The following is a 16,244-nucleotide window of genomic DNA, read 5'->3' on the forward strand; positions in this document are numbered from 1 at the left end:
TTTAAAAAAGACAAAATGATCAGAGTTCATATTTTAAACTGACAGTAGCAGCTCATAAGGGAATGCAGACCTTTACTTTAACCATGATTTAAAGAAGAAGGCTGCTAACATTTCCAAATACAGCACATTCAAGACATTCAGAAGTTAACTGTAACATATTTAGCCTTCCTGTTGCCTGCTAAAAGTCTCTCTCTCTATAGCAGCTTAAATAAATCACAGGTTTCCTTAAAAATGGCTTCCAATATCTTTGTGTTTCCTCTGAATTCATTTTACGCATCCTCAGCTAACTTTAAGGCCTATTCACACAATAACAGAATCCACACTGAAGAGTGTTATCGTTAGAGCAACTTTGTAGTGCATGCTGGATTCACTTATTGTAAAAAATTTGTTATTTCGAGCAAAAATCATCTCATTCTGTTTACAAGTTGACAAAGAAATAATCATTGTGCTAGCTAGTCTGCAAACTGTAACGGACAGTCTGGTGGACGCTCCACATGTATGTCAGGTGTGTTCAGGTGCTGAACAGAGTTGCATAAAGCTGCAAGCACACTCCTGCAGGAGTACGTTAGCTTCTCATGGTTATGGTAGTTTTAAAGGACAATTCCAACTTGAATCCAGATGTTTTGCTTTATATCCCAAAAGGAAGTGGGTTGTCTGTAATGCACTTTCAGCAAGGGAAGTTTTTTTATTTGGAAATTCCATAAAATCCATCCCTGTATTTCTGCCAAAAAAACTGAAATTCTGATCACTGAGTTAGTTAGTTTTAATTAGTCTGTAAACTTAATTAGCTGTTTCTTGATTTCCCAAAGCATTAGCTGCTTCATATGCTGCTAAATTTTATTTAGGGAAACGCATAATAGCAAATGTTCTGCTGCATATTACAATAATAAATAAAATGCAGGTAGCGTAAAATATAAATGATTCACAATGCAGAAGATAAAATAACACAGCCAATGTCCTGATAATTAGCCTGATAAAACATTAATGTGAATTGGCTGGATGTACCTCTAGGTGCCACGAGTAAATATTTCTAATATAAATTTGAACAAATGATGCAAAAATTAGATGAAAAGTTTAAAGCATCACTTACTCACCCTCCAATAACGTTTAATTCTTTTGACATCTTAATGTTGAATCTTATTTCTCTTATTTAAAATTTTATTTGTAAAGCAGAATTCAGCTTCTATGCACCACAAATATGGAACAAACTTCCAGAAAACTGCAGAACAGCTGAAACAAAAAGTTACTTTAAATCTAGACTAAAACTCAACCTGTTTAGAGTTGCTTTTGAAACACAATAAATTAAACACTGACCAACATATGTGATGTGTAACAATGGCACTTGACAAAATGCAAAAATGTTTACTGGTGTTCTCAGTTGTTGGTTGTATTCTAAGATTTTGTATTTTTGTGTTTTTATGATGAACTGCCTTGTTGCTGAAATGTGCTATACAAATAAACTTGACTGACTGATAAAATATTTTTGCCTTCAATTGGATTATGAACCAGATGGTAAAATTAAAGGACAAAACATGGGAATTAGCAAAACGTAGTCTCTTTCTGGAGTTGTCCTTTAAACTGCATGTTGGAAGTGGAAAAACGAGCTGTAGCGGTAACGTGGGCTGCAGCAGATCGCTCTGCTCATCTGTCCACCCCCAGCGCATGCTGCCAGATTCTCTCCTCTGACTGGATGACTGGGTCTCTTACCGGTCTCTGAGGTCCAGTGGGCTCTGACTCTCTCCTGCGAGGGCGTCCCGACGGCAGTGAGTGGCACGGTGACTGAGCCGGGCTCCCGCCGCTTCTTCTCGACGCCTCCTCTTCTGTTAGTGTGAGCATCCCGCGGCTGCTGTCACGGGTGTGAGTTTTGGGACGGACCACCAACTCCCCTCCTGCAGGAAAACCACATGTTGAAGCGTTTTGTTTTCATTTTTCAGGGTGATCTAATCCATCAATACCACTTGCAGCTTAACCTCTCCCCTACCTCAGGGGTCTGAAGCCTTTACACTGCAAAAACAGGAAATTTTACCAAGTAATTTCGGTCTAGTTTCTAGTGCAAATATCTTAGTACACTTGAAATAAGACACTTGAAAATAACTTTTCATCTAAAAATAGGAGTTTATTTTAAGTTAATAACTCAGATTTTTTCCCTTATAACATGGGAAAAATGTCTTGTTATAAGAAAAATAATCTGCCAATTCCTTTATCTGTAAAAGCAATACCAAAGTAGAACTTGATAAGAAGCTCACAATCTCAAGTTCAAACTAGAACATTTCTGAAGGAATTTAGCCGGGTCTTGCCAAGGCGTGCCCGTCGGTTTGGGCCCGGCGTTGTCACGCTACAAATTAGCATCGATGCTAAAGAATGCTGCAACGTAATCAATAGCATGTGGAGAATCACAAGAACGTTAAGTAAGGTGGACGTGCACCATTCAGTATGATTTAAAATTTTGTCAAGGCTTTTATTTTGGAAGTTTTGTTAAACTTCATTTCAAAGGGCCAAACTAATCCCATGTGTAATAGTCATTGGGTTAAAATAGTTATATAATGCTCAAAACACAAGTAGTTGATGTAAAAATATTAAAGGCTTTTATTTTGAAATGTTTGTTAAGCTTCATTTCAAAGCGCCAAACTAATCCCATGTTTATCAGTGCTTTGGATAAAAAAATCACATAATGCCCAAAAGAGCAAATACCTGATGTAAAATTGTCAAGGCTTTTAATTTGAAATTTTCAGTATGCTTCATTTCAAAGGGCCAAACTAATACCATGTGTAACAGTCATTGGATAAAATCAGTTATATCATGCTCAAAACACAAGTAGTTGATGTAAAAATATTAAAGGCTTTTATTTTGGAATTGTTGTTAAACTTCATTTCAAAGGGCCAAACTAATCCCATGTGTAATAGTCATTGGGTTAAATCAGTTATATAATGCTGAAAACGCAAGTAGTTGATGTAAAAATATTAAAGGCTTTTATTTTGAAATTATTATTATGCTCCATTTTAAAGTTCCGAACTAATCCCATGTGTAACAGTGTTTTGGATGAAGCCAAAAAGAGCAATTACATGATGTAAAAATATTCAAGGCTTTTATTTTGAAATTTTTAGTTAAGCTTCATTTCAAAGGGCCAACCTAATCCCATGAATAACAGTCATTGGATAAAATCAATTATATAATGCTCAAAACAGCAATAATCTCATGTAAAAATTCTCAAGGCTTTTATTTTGAAATTTTCAGTATGCTTCATTTCAGAGGGCCAAACTAATACCATGTCTAAAAGTGCTTTGGATGAAAAAGTCATATAAAGCCAAAAAGAGCAATTACATCATGTAAAAATATTCAAGGCTTTTATTTTGAAATTTTCATTATGCTTAATTTTAAAGTTCCAAACTAATCCCATGTGTAACAGTTACTGAGTTAAATCAGTTATATACAGCCCATAGCAGCAAGTAGTTCTAAAGGCCAGTTCAGTCCTGCTCTGTTTCAACTGAGGGTTCCACTATAGATAGAACTACAGTGATGCGTATTTGTAGTCCTAATCAGCAGCCAATAGCCTCTTGAGTTCCGTTGCTATGGTAAATAATTTTCTCACCAAAGTGTGAACTGTTAGTGACAGAGGCTGGGGCAGAGAATACTCTATTTGAGCCAGCCAGTTTTACTGAAAAAAAGCATTGGGAACAAATCCTTTCCGTTCGGGAACCGTAATACATATTGGAAAAGCGTTTGAAGCGTATGAGAGGTCTATGTGTCTTCTGCGATAGTCCCGAGATTCATATCTGTACCTCACTCAGAGCATTTACAGCGATGAGAGAAAGAAATGTTGTGCACAGATCTGAAATTCTAGTCAAATATATGGGAGAGAGCCTGAGATAGCCTGAGAAAATCCTGTCGCATGACTTTGCTCTGAAGCACCGTGACAGAAAACCGTACGGTCTAGATAAATTTCGAAAACATTTTATCGGAGCAGACATGCGTATCAATGTCAGGACCGATTTTGATACCAATCGTGCGATATTTGTGGGCGTGACGGCGATTTCAAAATGATTTTGGGGTGAAAAATTGTCTTCATTTCTCACTCTAGCAGAGGGGCACTCAGGAAGATTCACACTCTAATTTTAGGAAAAATGAGAAACTTTGGGTCGCTTAGAGACAAATTGTGGACAAACCGTAACTGGTATCGACGAGCCGTCTTCACTTTCGAAGAGATCACAGACGTATCTACAAAATGAAATTTGAATGGCATTTCTACGTGAATTCGTGACGACACAGAGAATCCTCAAAAATAGGGTATTTGTAGGATTTTCCCATTGACTTATAATGGGGTTTTTTTCGTAGTTTTTTGCGAATTATGTCACCACGTTAACCCCGAATCCCACCAAAAGTAATAGCTCCAATGGCGAATTTTCTGCACGTTTTGATACCTCATTTGTAGGTGTGCACGCAGCGGTATGAGCCGCATTAACGGTTACGGAAGAAAAATAAATAATACTTAAAGAGACGCTTTCTGCCGACAATAGTAATAGGTTCCTGCCATTGCTTTGCATGGCAGGCCCCAATTACTACCTCATTCTCCTACTGACTTTATTCTCGTAATTGACAGAACAAAAACAAATCCTAGCCTGGCCCAAATACTTCAGAAATAAATAAATAAATAATTCAGAAATTTCAGACGTTCAGAAAACAACGTTGGAGGACAAAAAGACGATTCTACTTATCAATGGTGAGCAGTTTTTTGCCCTCAAGCAGGTGATTTTTTTGGAACCAAAAATTTGATTAATCAATAAAATCGATTTATTGCCCAGCCCTGATACAACCCCTTCATATTTTTTACTGTGACTTTGCAAAAGGGGACTAATTTGGCAACATTACCTCCAGCCCTGAGCCTCCTCCTCTCCTCCTGCTCCTCCAGGGGGCGGAGCTCCTCCGGCTCCTCGTCAGTGGTTCCTGACGTGGTGGGGTGGAAGTCCCGTAGCTCCGCCTCTTTGTCGATGATCACCCACTCTTTGCTGTCAAAGTCCTCCTCCTCGGCCAGCGGGACGGACCGGATGAAAGCGTTGCTGTGCGCCTCCTGGTCAACAGAAGCCACCGACACCTCCTGGCGCCCACTGGCCTGACGGTCACCACGGCAACCGGGGTCAACTGAGAGCATCTGAGCGGGCTGGGAGGAGTAAACGTGACGAGAAGGAGAGCCCAGCATGTCCATCCTAGACCTGGAGGAAACACAAATCGTCATGTGACTCTGATGTGTTTAAGGTTTAATTACTTGATTTAGATAAACTGAAAAAACACAAAATCTTAACTTTTACCTCAAACAACACTACTGTCCAATAAAAGTTAAAAATCCATTAAAATATGTGTTCACCTTAACATTTTTACAGGTACCATCGCTACATAAACAGTATTTTGGGCCTAGTCTCCAGTTGAAATATCTTTGTACACTTGAAATACAAAAAAAATAACTTACAAATAACTTTTCAGCAAGATATAGGAGTTTGTTTACGTTAATAATTCCTTACTATTGATTTGAAAAAGTACTGGTCTCACTGGCAGATTATTTCACTTGTAACAAGATATTTTACCCATGGTATTAGTAATTATTTTTTTTATTTTTCATGCAATATTTGCATTGAATTTCCACAAACAACCACTGGCGCCGCAAACCACAATGAAGAAGACGACAGGATGTAGTGGTAGGATGATGTTTTTTACTGACAAACTTATTCAGTCGTGATTTTAATTGTGTTTCTTATCTAATGGAAATTGCAAATTTGTGTGGTTTTGACATTAGCAGAGTATTGACAAAGTTTTGTGCACATTTGTAATGGAAATGCAGCTACAGTCTAGTTACCTCTGTCCATAGCCATCGACTCGGCCTTCAGCAGCAGACAGGCGATCAGATTCTGGGCTGTTGACCCGACGGTATCGTAAAGACCGACCCTGACCTGTCGGTGACTCCGGGCCTCCTCCTCGAACTGGCGACACCGGACAGGCCCCTCGCCCCGCCTCATCTTCCTCAGCTCCCTGAGAAACAACATGAAGCTAATTAAAAACAAGCAGCAACAAACCAATAACAAACAGCTCAATTATTCTGAAAATTTGGATTTGTGATAAATTTCGGTAACTCAACGGTACATAGAAATATTTGAAAATATTCTAATGGAAAGTACAGTGAACCCTTGCTATATCGCGGTTGACCTCTCATGGTCTCGCTGCTTCACAGATTTGCATCATGCATTGTGTTCTGCATTCTGATTGGCTAAACCTGTCCTGTCATGGATGGTGGCTCATGGGATCCTCCCGGTCAGAGCCTTTATGCACTCCCGCGGCATGTCACCGACGTTCATCTGCCCCCGACCCGGTTGTGGCGCGCCGGAGTCGGTGAGGCACCTGCTGTGGGAGTGCAGCGCTGCTGTGGACCTGTGGGCGAAGGCCGGCTCCTTGTAATTCCCACACTTGCCAGCAAGGGAGGTCCTCGAACCACAGCTAGTGCTGTACGGGGTGAGCCACCAGACAATCCCGAAGAAGGACTTCGCTGAGATGTGGCTCACCCACCATCAAAGACGCCATTTGGACCTCCAGAAACTTGCTGGTGAGCAGGCGCAGGCAGATGCCCCCCGTGGCTATGAGCCGGATGGCGGCAGCAAGAAGAGCAACATCAGGAGCTGCAGGTGGCGAGCCAAGGACACAGCCACCAAGAAGAATCGCCTGCGCCTCCGTGGACGAAGGAGGTCCAAGAACAGAGGTCCAAGCAGCGGTGGCCTGGCTCTCCGGGTGAGGCAGGGGGGAAGGAGCTTCGGGGAGGTTTCCCCTCTGAGCACCAAGCGCTGTTTGGAAGGACGGGACGGCTACGGACTTTATAAGGAGTCACCCCGGTCCTGCTCAATTTTTAACATACAGAGATGTTTGTTTTTATATCCTTGTTCTTAGCTTCTTTTAGTTTAACTTGAGAATGAATTGTATTTATTAAAGGAAAAAATGAAAATTTCTGTAGAAATGTAAAAAGCCATGTTTTTAAAATGAAAAGAAAAAAACCGCTACAGAGCGGAGTCAGGATGCAGCGGCTCAGTCAGAAGAGCAGTGAAATACACGTGAGTCACTATTTGTCCTACTGTACTTTGTATTTTTTTTCATAATCATTTTTCATTTTCTCCCGTTCTAATCCAATGACTCGGGCCACGGTGGGGCGGTGCTGATCTCCGCAATTTGAAGCTTTCAGTTCGTATTGATGATTAAAATTATTATTTTACAGTACAGTAGTTATTTGTTTAAAAAAAAAAAAACGTTTATACAGTACTTTTATTTGTTAAACAAATGCTTGGGCCTGTAAAAAGGTTTTGTTCTTTGGTTTCAATGTATTATGGAGCATTTCATTGTAATATAATTGTAAAAAAATAAAGGTTACTACTTCACGTATTTCGCCTATCACTGGTTCTTTTTGGAACGTAACGAACGCGAAAAACGAGGGTTCACTGTATACGTGTAAAATTAATAGCAAAACTGAAAGCTTTTAGGCCCTTTGGCGACCTCTGGTGGACTACCTGTTCAGTGGAGATGCAATATAAAACTTTTATTAAAAAAAATAAGTTCACAAATTTGTTAAAACTGGCACCACAATGTGACAGTTTAATATGAGACAGATTACCTGTGAAAAGAACAATCTCTTCCACTTCCTCCTTGTGCTGCTAATGTCTGAAGAAATCCACCGCTCCCAGCCAAAAACAACCAATCAGAGCCAGGAGGAGGGTCTTAGCACTGTCAATCAACCTCATATACTCGTTCATAAATGTGCTAATGGCAGAGAAACAACTCATTGTTAAAGAAAAACCTTTTATCCACCATCATATGTGACCATGCTAATTAGCCTTAGCAATCACAACAGGCTCTACTGATGGGGAGAAAGCAGAGGAGCTTGATATTTTCACAGATTATCTGTCTCATATACTTTTACGACATAGTGACAGTTCGGCAACACTTAAGGGGAAAGTATAAGACTGGCATGACACAGTCATAAACATGAAGAAGTCTTTATAATTTTTTTGGTTTTTAAATTTTAGAAAAGTTCCATACTGCAACTTTAGAGGAGAACTTGCATTTTACTGGAAATACTAATATCTAGCATCTTCTTATTTAATTCATTTATTTATTTGATATCATTATTTCTCTTTCTATAAGAGCTTCACCCTTCAGCTTCTGCCATAACTACACCGGTTCTGTTTTGTGTTAGTCTTTTTAATAAATAAAAAAGTGTTAAACAAAAACCAGGCTGTAGATTCAGACCTTGTTAAGGCTGATCCTCAGTCTGTTGCGGTTGAAGTCTGTGTCCTCCCAGGCCTCTCCCGGGTCCCCGACGTTCTGCTGCGTGGCCGTCTCTGCAGGAGGCCGGCTTGGCGGCGGAGGAGGCGCGTTCTCCTGATCGCTGAAATGTTCATCCCGCAGACCGTCTTCTGTGTTTTCTCTCTGCGGATCTCCAGGAACCGGCGTCACAATGGCTCTGGAGCAAAAAACAGACCCAGGCTACCTCACAAAAAATATCTAAGAAACTAAAAGAAATGCTTCTTTTACAAAGAAAATGCATTCTGCAAAATATTCAGCTTAAACTGAAACTTCCCGCACTTTTACAAAGGATCCCAAACATTTCTTAGTAACTTCCTAGCAAACGCTGTTGGTGTGATTTCCAGTAAACTTTTAATATTCAATAAAACCAGAATATGAAGAAAGATTTAACGGTGATGAACATAAATACAAGAAATTACTCACAAGAAAAGTTGTTATGGGTTCAGATGTTTCTTATTTCCTAACATTAAGTTTTGCATTACTCTGATCAGCGCCCTCTAGTGTTCAATCTGCACTGATCTACACAGCCTTTTGAATTAAAGTGAAAAATTCCCATATTGCTTGTTTTCTGTTTGGGTTTCTACTGCTTCCAAAAACAGCCCAAAAGACAATCCATACATTTCTTGGTTATACGTTAATATTTTGTGGTGTCTGGAAAATGAGCCATTTTGAAAACATCAGTTGCTTTCCAGTTGCTTTCTTAAGAAGATATTTCATGTTTTAAAATGTTTTTGCAAGTAAACTAAAATGTTAGGAGGATGGATAATTTATCTGATACAGAATCATCCAAGGATATAAGTTTTTGAAGATTTGATTCACATTCAAAAATTATAAGCAGGAATATATTGGACTTAATTTGTATTATTAAAAGTACTTTTGGAAAGCTAGCTAACCAGGTAGCTAGGTAGCCTGCAAGACAGACACACAGACATTCAGACAATCAGACAGACAGACAGACAGATCCATCTTACCCCACTATGGCTGCAGTGGGTCGGGTATTGTGCTGTGGCTGAGTGGAGGCACTGGTTGACAGCGTTGCATCACCTCCTCCCTTTTCCCAGTCGAAAGGTTCGTTCTCGGTTATGATTCGCTCCTTCATGCTGTTCTCAAACACTGACATCAACAGCTAGAAGATAATAAATAAACATAAATCTGTGTTCCGGTGCTGGTATTGCTCCCAAAAATCCAGTCATAGATGCTCCTGCAGTACCTGGTAGTCTGGTTTGGTGTAGTAGTCCAAGGCCTGGACGTGATCCAGGAAGATATTGAATTCTGAAGGCATGTGTTTGAGCAGCATCCGGTGGTCATAACGCTCTTTAATCTGACCGACTTGTTCCTGAACAGAAAATAAAACATCAGCCTCAATCTTAATTACAATGTAGTTTATCTAAATGTTGTTTAATTCCATGATAAAACTGCAGGATGGACATCCAAATTTGCTGTTTTGTTAATATACCTCACTCCTTTGTGAGTTAACAATTTGTGGTTTATTTTTATAAAACTGGTGCCTTATCTGATTTTTGATATTTTGGTGAAATTCATAGATCACAACTGAATCAATCAGTTCAAAAGCAAAGCTTATTAGAAATGCTTCTCTGATTTGATGGTTTTATATTAACAATTTGACAGCAGAATATTGTTCTGCAAGGATCATTCTTGGGAATGTGGTAACAAGTTTTAAGTTTTATTTTTATTTTCTGTAGTTGGATATTATTGCTCACTGATCTGCTGTCTGTCTTAACCAGGTAGAGGTGGGTAAAGCATCCAAAAATTGTACTCAAGTAAAAGTAAAATGTGGCTGTCCAAGAAATTACTCGAGTAAAAAAGTATTTGGCAAAATGTCTACTCAAGCACTGAGTAACTGATCAAAACACCAATCATTTCATATTTAAAGATTACATGCGCTCATTCAGTCAATAAATGCACTGTTGTGATTGCTTAATAAGTTGCTCAGAGTTTTTGATAGGAATGTGATGCCATACTACTACGCTAAAAAGAGACGTTAAATCAAACTACTACTTTGTTGTTATTGTTTCTGAAAGTTGTTGTGTGAATGGATGAGTTGTCGTCCTGTTCATGAAAAACCCTCTGACCTTGTCTTTGATTTTCCGCCATGGCAGCTGTCCAACAGCAAACTCCACCAGCATGTAAAACAGGGACCACAGGTCGTCATGGCGACCCATTTCCTGAAGAGACACCAAGAGGCATTACTCAGAAAAGAACTGCATGTGTTCCTGTTGGGTAAAAACTTTAGGATCATGTTGAGATTATTGTCAAAAGAAATGCTGTTTTCATTCAGCAGATTATTTATTTATTTAACCCTCCCGTGGTGTTAGCGCGACGCTCAGGAGGAGAGCAGCAAATGATGTCATGGTCGGACAGCAGGGGATCAACAGGGGTTTGTCCCGTCAGACCATCAGTTTCCAAAATCACTTCATTAAAAAAAAAACTTGTACAAGCGCTCACAGTCAGTGCTATTGTGCCAGACTGCGCGCTGAGTAAAAATGACCCCGTCTCTTAAGACCGTGAGAGGGTTAAATGGGCAGTATTATGTGTTTTAAAGTACAGTCAAGTAACTGTGTTACTTTCAGTTGCTATAAAAATGCTTTATATATGAAATATGACTTTAAAGAAATTTTACTTCATAACTTAACGCCTTTAATTTGGGCTTCTGTCTCTTTTAAAACTTCTGTCCTTTCTGGAACTGCGCCTTCAGGAATTCATTGCAACATGGCTCCTCTATTAACTTGCTAACATTTTTACTACTGTAACTTGTAAAATGAACTCAGCAGAGGTGCAGTTTCACCAGGTGTTTGCTAACTGCTGCTAGCTAGTCTGAATGATCTGAGTGGAAAAGGGCTGCTCTGTGGGGCGGACGCTCTGAGGAGGGGCTAGGTCCAACCAGGCGTTTTTCACAGCTGAATGGTTGCCATGGAGATTAAAGGATTTCTCAAACATGCATGAAAAAATCAAAGCAAAACTTCAGGTATGGTTTTGACGAGGGAATAACATTGTAATATGATGAAGATCTCTAGAAAAGTTGGTTTTACATAACAATTCCCCTTTAATTCAAATGCTAAAACTCCAAAGTCGAACGAGGAAGCAGGAAAGACTGACCTTGTTCTTGTGGGCATTTACTGAGGCATAGCGGACCGTTCCTCTGAAACCTGCCACAGTCCTCGGCTGAACACACAATGAAACAAAGTGAGTCAGCATTCAGGATCAGCAAATGTTCACATCACAACTCACCGACCCATCATTTCCTTTCCTTTTTTTTTTCCACACACGCCAAACAGAAGTTAAAAACAAAACTCATCTAAAAATAAACGTTGTACCTCCTCAGAAATACTCTGTGCTTGTTGTGGTTGAACTGAAATGGAAAGATTTGCTTTAGCTCAGAACATCGTCAGTGAAAGCAAACTGCATGGCACTCTGGTTTTATTTATCAGTGTCCCAATTTCAGACAAACTGGGAGAACCGACTGAGTTACAATCGTAAACATCAGCAAGGAAAACTGAAGACTGTCAAGCTTGAGGATATTTTATTTTGAGATTCAGCCAATTAATCCTTAAAGATTTAAATTCTCCATGGAGTGCATATGGAGATGCTAGCTGCTCTAAATTCAGTAAAAATGGTTTAAAATGTCCTGTTTAATAATTCCTTCCTCTTAAAAGACTTTTTTCAGCAACTGCTTATTATGATCAACTAATAATGATAATTACCACGAGGATGGCTGTAAAAAAAACCTTATAAGTGCTGTTGTTTTTACTTTACAAAGACTGAACTGACTATAAGTTGGAGTTTATAAGTCAATTCAGAAATCTGAGCGGTAGATAAAAAATGGATGAAAAAGCAGACAAAGTGTCACTTTGAGAGGCATGAAGAAAGACTTGAGATACATTTTTTATAATGTTTTACCTTATAAAACATTATAAAGTAGTTGGAATCCTTGGAAGTAAAAAATAAAGGCACTAGTGGTTTTAGGCTCTATATTTTGATTTTAAATTATTTGCTCTGAGTACATTTCAAACTGGAATCAACTTGCTTTGTTACCATATTTTTTGGAGAGTTTAGATTAAATAAAAGGCCCAGTGTGGGTCCCTAAAGACACTTAATACAACGTAGAAAATCTCTCACAATAATGAGATAAAATGAAAGTGTCCTTTCCTGGTTCGGATTTATGTTCCAGATGCAAACAGATAACGTTAAAACCAAACCAAACAAAAAAATGTCACATAAAAAAGGTTAAAAGGAGGGTCAAACTGAAATTACACAGCCTCCAGTTTTAGAAACTGACCATGAAGTTCAATTCATAAGCAGAAAATTATACTGCAGTGCTCAAGGGACACAAGCTAACAAGAAGCTTTTCATATAAGCTCTGCAGGCGAGCGCTGGATCTATGTCTGCATCACTTCCAAAGGCAAAGCTGCACAAAAAGCTTAAGTGTGTGCTTAAATGGGCCGGAGTAAAAGATAGCTTCCCCTCCAGTTTTCCTTTTATTTGACTCAGAGAGAGCACGTCTCCTGCAGCAACTATTCACCATCTAAATAAAACATGCTTGAACAAATAGTGTCAAGAAAAAGTACTTGCTCCCCTACAGATTTTTTTATTTGTATCACGCTTCAATGTTTTATTTTAACTAAGATAACCTCAGTAAATATAGCATAATTGCTGCCTAAGCTTATTGGAAACTGCAGCTGAACTTCACATCGCTGTTTAGAAATCTTGGCCACTTTCATTGGGGAACTGTTTTAATTTAGCCACATTGAATGTGGCTAAATTTTTATGCTGCACAGATTTTGTCTGATTTGAAGAAGGTGGGGAGCCAAATAAATGATCCTTGGAAACATTTATTAATATCTTTAAAATGATAGCGGCACAAACATTTTTGCAGTGCAAACCAGCACAAATCTTTGTGCTAAATATTAAAGCTAGTTTATTTATCTGCAGCTTTTAAGTGTGTTAACAAAGGAAAAACCTAAGAAATCTGAAGAAATTAAACACCTTTTTACAGCTCTGTATTCTAACCATCTGTGTTATTAATGTTTTTCTCATAAAAAAATAATCAGACATCAATAAAGTGGAGTTTTTTGGGGTTTAGCCCCTAATTGAAAGGTAATCTCATATCTTAGGTTGGACAAGTGGTAGATCTGTAAAGAAAGCCATCTATAACTGATTACGACTGATTTTACCTCCAGAATAAATACAAATTATTTATGTTAAACAATTTAAAGCAAAATAATTTTTCTTTTCATATTCAAGCTTTAATTTCTTGGAATGCTGGAGATGATGCTGCGACCCCTCAGTAGCTATAGAAACCACTCACATCCCTGGGGATTCATGGAGGTGACGGAGAAACGGGAGGCATGCACGTCAAAATCATAAGTCCAAAGGAACTGTAAGAAAAACAAAAATAACGCTGAAACATAACATAACCAAAATGAAACACAGTCCACACATACAAAGCAACAGAAAAGTCACAGAACAAAAATAACAGCTTAAAAAAAATACAACAAACAAAAACTTGATGACTGGTGATCAACAAAGTTTGAGCATAGGACCGCTCACATAATACGGAACTTTCTGAATTGACTCTTTGTATGGAAACCTGTGAACAAATACAAATTGATTATGCAACCAACAATTTACTGCATTCCTATGGTGAATATTCATACAAAATGTTTTAAAAAACGGACATTTTACATTTGAAAACCAGTACTCCTCAAGTTAGAAATTGGAAATTCATAATAGATTATGGATTATTCCAAGTATATTGTATCCGGATCCTGATCACAGCGTTTTTAAATAACTGACTTCAGGGTTCCTGTGTTAGATGGTACTGTTTTCCTACAGAAAGGTTTGGCTGGGCGTGCTGTGGTGGCGCAGGGGGTTAGCACGCCCCACGTTTGGAGGCCTTAGTCCTCGACGCGGACGTCGCGGGTTCGACTCCCGGTCCCGACGACCTTTGCCGCATGTCTTCCCCCCTCTCCTCACCCTCCTTCCTGTCTGCCTACTGTCAGAAAAAATACGAGCCACTAGCGCCGCAAAAACTCTTCGGAGAAAAAAAGAAAAAAAGGTTTGGCTGCAACTAACAATTATTTTTGTAATCCATAGATTATTCCAATGATTTCATTGGACAAAAAAAAAGACCACTTAAGCCTTTCTTATACTACATTAAAAGATGCAACAGATAATTAAGTTCCTTTTTAAATAAAAATTTTCTTGCGTAAAATGCAACAAAGTAGCATTTATTTTTATGTATTCTTGATCATTTCACTTCAGCAAAAAAATATTTCTATAATGTGAGAAGTTCAGCTCTTTCTGCCTGACTTAACATCAATACAGTGTAGGGCTGATTTGTTGATTGTTTTTTGGATTAACTGACTAATAATTGGATAGAAAATTGTGCCTAAAAGGAGATTATCTTTACAGAATTTGAACCAAGTGAAGCTAAAATCATTCCACTTGATGCATTTTGGGCTCAACATATTTACAGACAATTTCTTTTTTATCTTAAATGCAAAAAGTAAATACAGCTTTGTAAAAAAACTAAAGAGCCCACTGCACTGAACCGCATTGAAAACCTCCTGGTTATTCCACCAATTATTGATTTCTGAACTCTTCCTGCATTAAAACATTAGTTTTGTAAAATTAGTAAAATTAGTTTTGTTGTTTCTAAATGAATATGAACTTGTTTTCTTTGCATTATTTGAGGTCTGGAAGCTCTGCATCTTTTTCGTTATTTTGACCATTTCTCATTTTCTGCAAAAAAATACTAAATTTTTGCTTGGAATTTCAGAGACATGTTGTCAGTAGTTCATAGAAAAAAGAACAATGTTCATTTTACTCAAACATAAACCTATAAAGAGTAAAATCAGATAAACTGATCATTTTAAGTGGTCTCTTAATTTTTACAGAGCTGTATATTGTTTTGGCTAAATCTTTGCTCTGAATGTGTTGTTCTTTCAGTAAATGGCCCTTCTTAGTCTGCATACTCAATTAACGATTAATCGACGACTAAATTAGTTGACGATTAATCCATTCTGATTAATTTGATTAATCATTTCAACCCCTTCAGTATAGAAGAAAATGTCAGCAGATGTTTTAGTTTCAGCCGAGAGAAGTGCTGTTTCCATCAGTTAGGCGCCTCTGACTGAGCTTGATGAATGGACGAGCCGGAGCGATAGAAAAAGGACAAAAATGGGAGAGAAACAGGAAAAGGAGAGGTGGATGAAACAAGAAGGAGAGAGAGAAAGAACTGACTCAGCTGTAGGAAGAACATGACCGGGGAATACAGGACGGGCGGAGTGAGGGAAGCAGGAGAGACTAGCATTCAGATTCTCGCCCAGTGACGCACGCTAACGCATCAAATATTCATCTCACTGCTGCAACAGACGCAACACAACACTGCAGGATGAGCGATGGGAAGAAACGACAAGGAAAGGATGTGAGGGAAGAGGAGGGGTGGCGGCTGGAGGAAAAAAAAAAGAGGATGAAGATGGGAGAAAATGAAATGAAAGAGGGGGAGAGCAGCAGAGGAGAGGGAACAGTAGATGGATGCACCTCACGTACTAACTGATCTAAAAATAACTCGCAGTTCAGTCTGATAGAAAGAAAATAAACGAGAGGTGAAGTGGAAAGAGAGTCACTGCAGATCACAGGGAAACTACTAACTCCATCTCTTCCTCAAAATCAGTGAAAACATTTAGACATTCAAACATCCAGTTCATTTTCTTGTTTTTTTTTTTCTTCTTTTTTTCAGTAAACCGTCTGAACAATCCCTGGCATTGGTATTGATCCCAGAGATTCACTGACACACAGGATGTCAGGCAGGACGGACAAGACAGTAATGTGATGAGATGCTGCACTGCAGCAAACACACCCACTTTACACACAGGGAGGGGGAATGTTCC

General features: G+C 38.7%; 1 protein-coding gene across 2 annotated transcripts in view; it reads right to left on the reverse strand.

The window, feature by feature from the left end:
* ttbk1a (tau tubulin kinase 1a) overlaps positions 1–16,244 on the reverse strand; it is a 65,263-nt gene that overhangs the window by 22,685 nt on the left and 26,334 nt on the right. For both annotated transcript variants that reach the window (XM_032562395.1, XM_032562394.1), the window contains exons 7-14: positions 11,449–11,514; positions 10,425–10,517; positions 9,542–9,667; positions 9,303–9,457; positions 8,275–8,488; positions 5,846–6,018; positions 4,867–5,207; positions 1,708–1,889 (exon numbers count right to left, since the gene is read on the reverse strand). In XM_032562395.1, coding sequence (XP_032418286.1) covers positions 1,708–1,889; positions 4,867–5,207; positions 5,846–6,018; positions 8,275–8,488; positions 9,303–9,457; positions 9,542–9,667; positions 10,425–10,517; positions 11,449–11,514 — 1,350 coding nt within the window. The remainder of the gene's footprint in view (positions 1–1,707; positions 1,890–4,866; positions 5,208–5,845; positions 6,019–8,274; positions 8,489–9,302; positions 9,458–9,541; positions 9,668–10,424; positions 10,518–11,448; positions 11,515–16,244) is intronic.

Source organism: Xiphophorus hellerii, chromosome 5, assembly GCF_003331165.1.
Source record: "Xiphophorus hellerii strain 12219 chromosome 5, Xiphophorus_hellerii-4.1, whole genome shotgun sequence".
In the NCBI taxonomy this organism is placed as follows: Eukaryota; Metazoa; Chordata; class Actinopteri; order Cyprinodontiformes; family Poeciliidae; genus Xiphophorus; species Xiphophorus hellerii.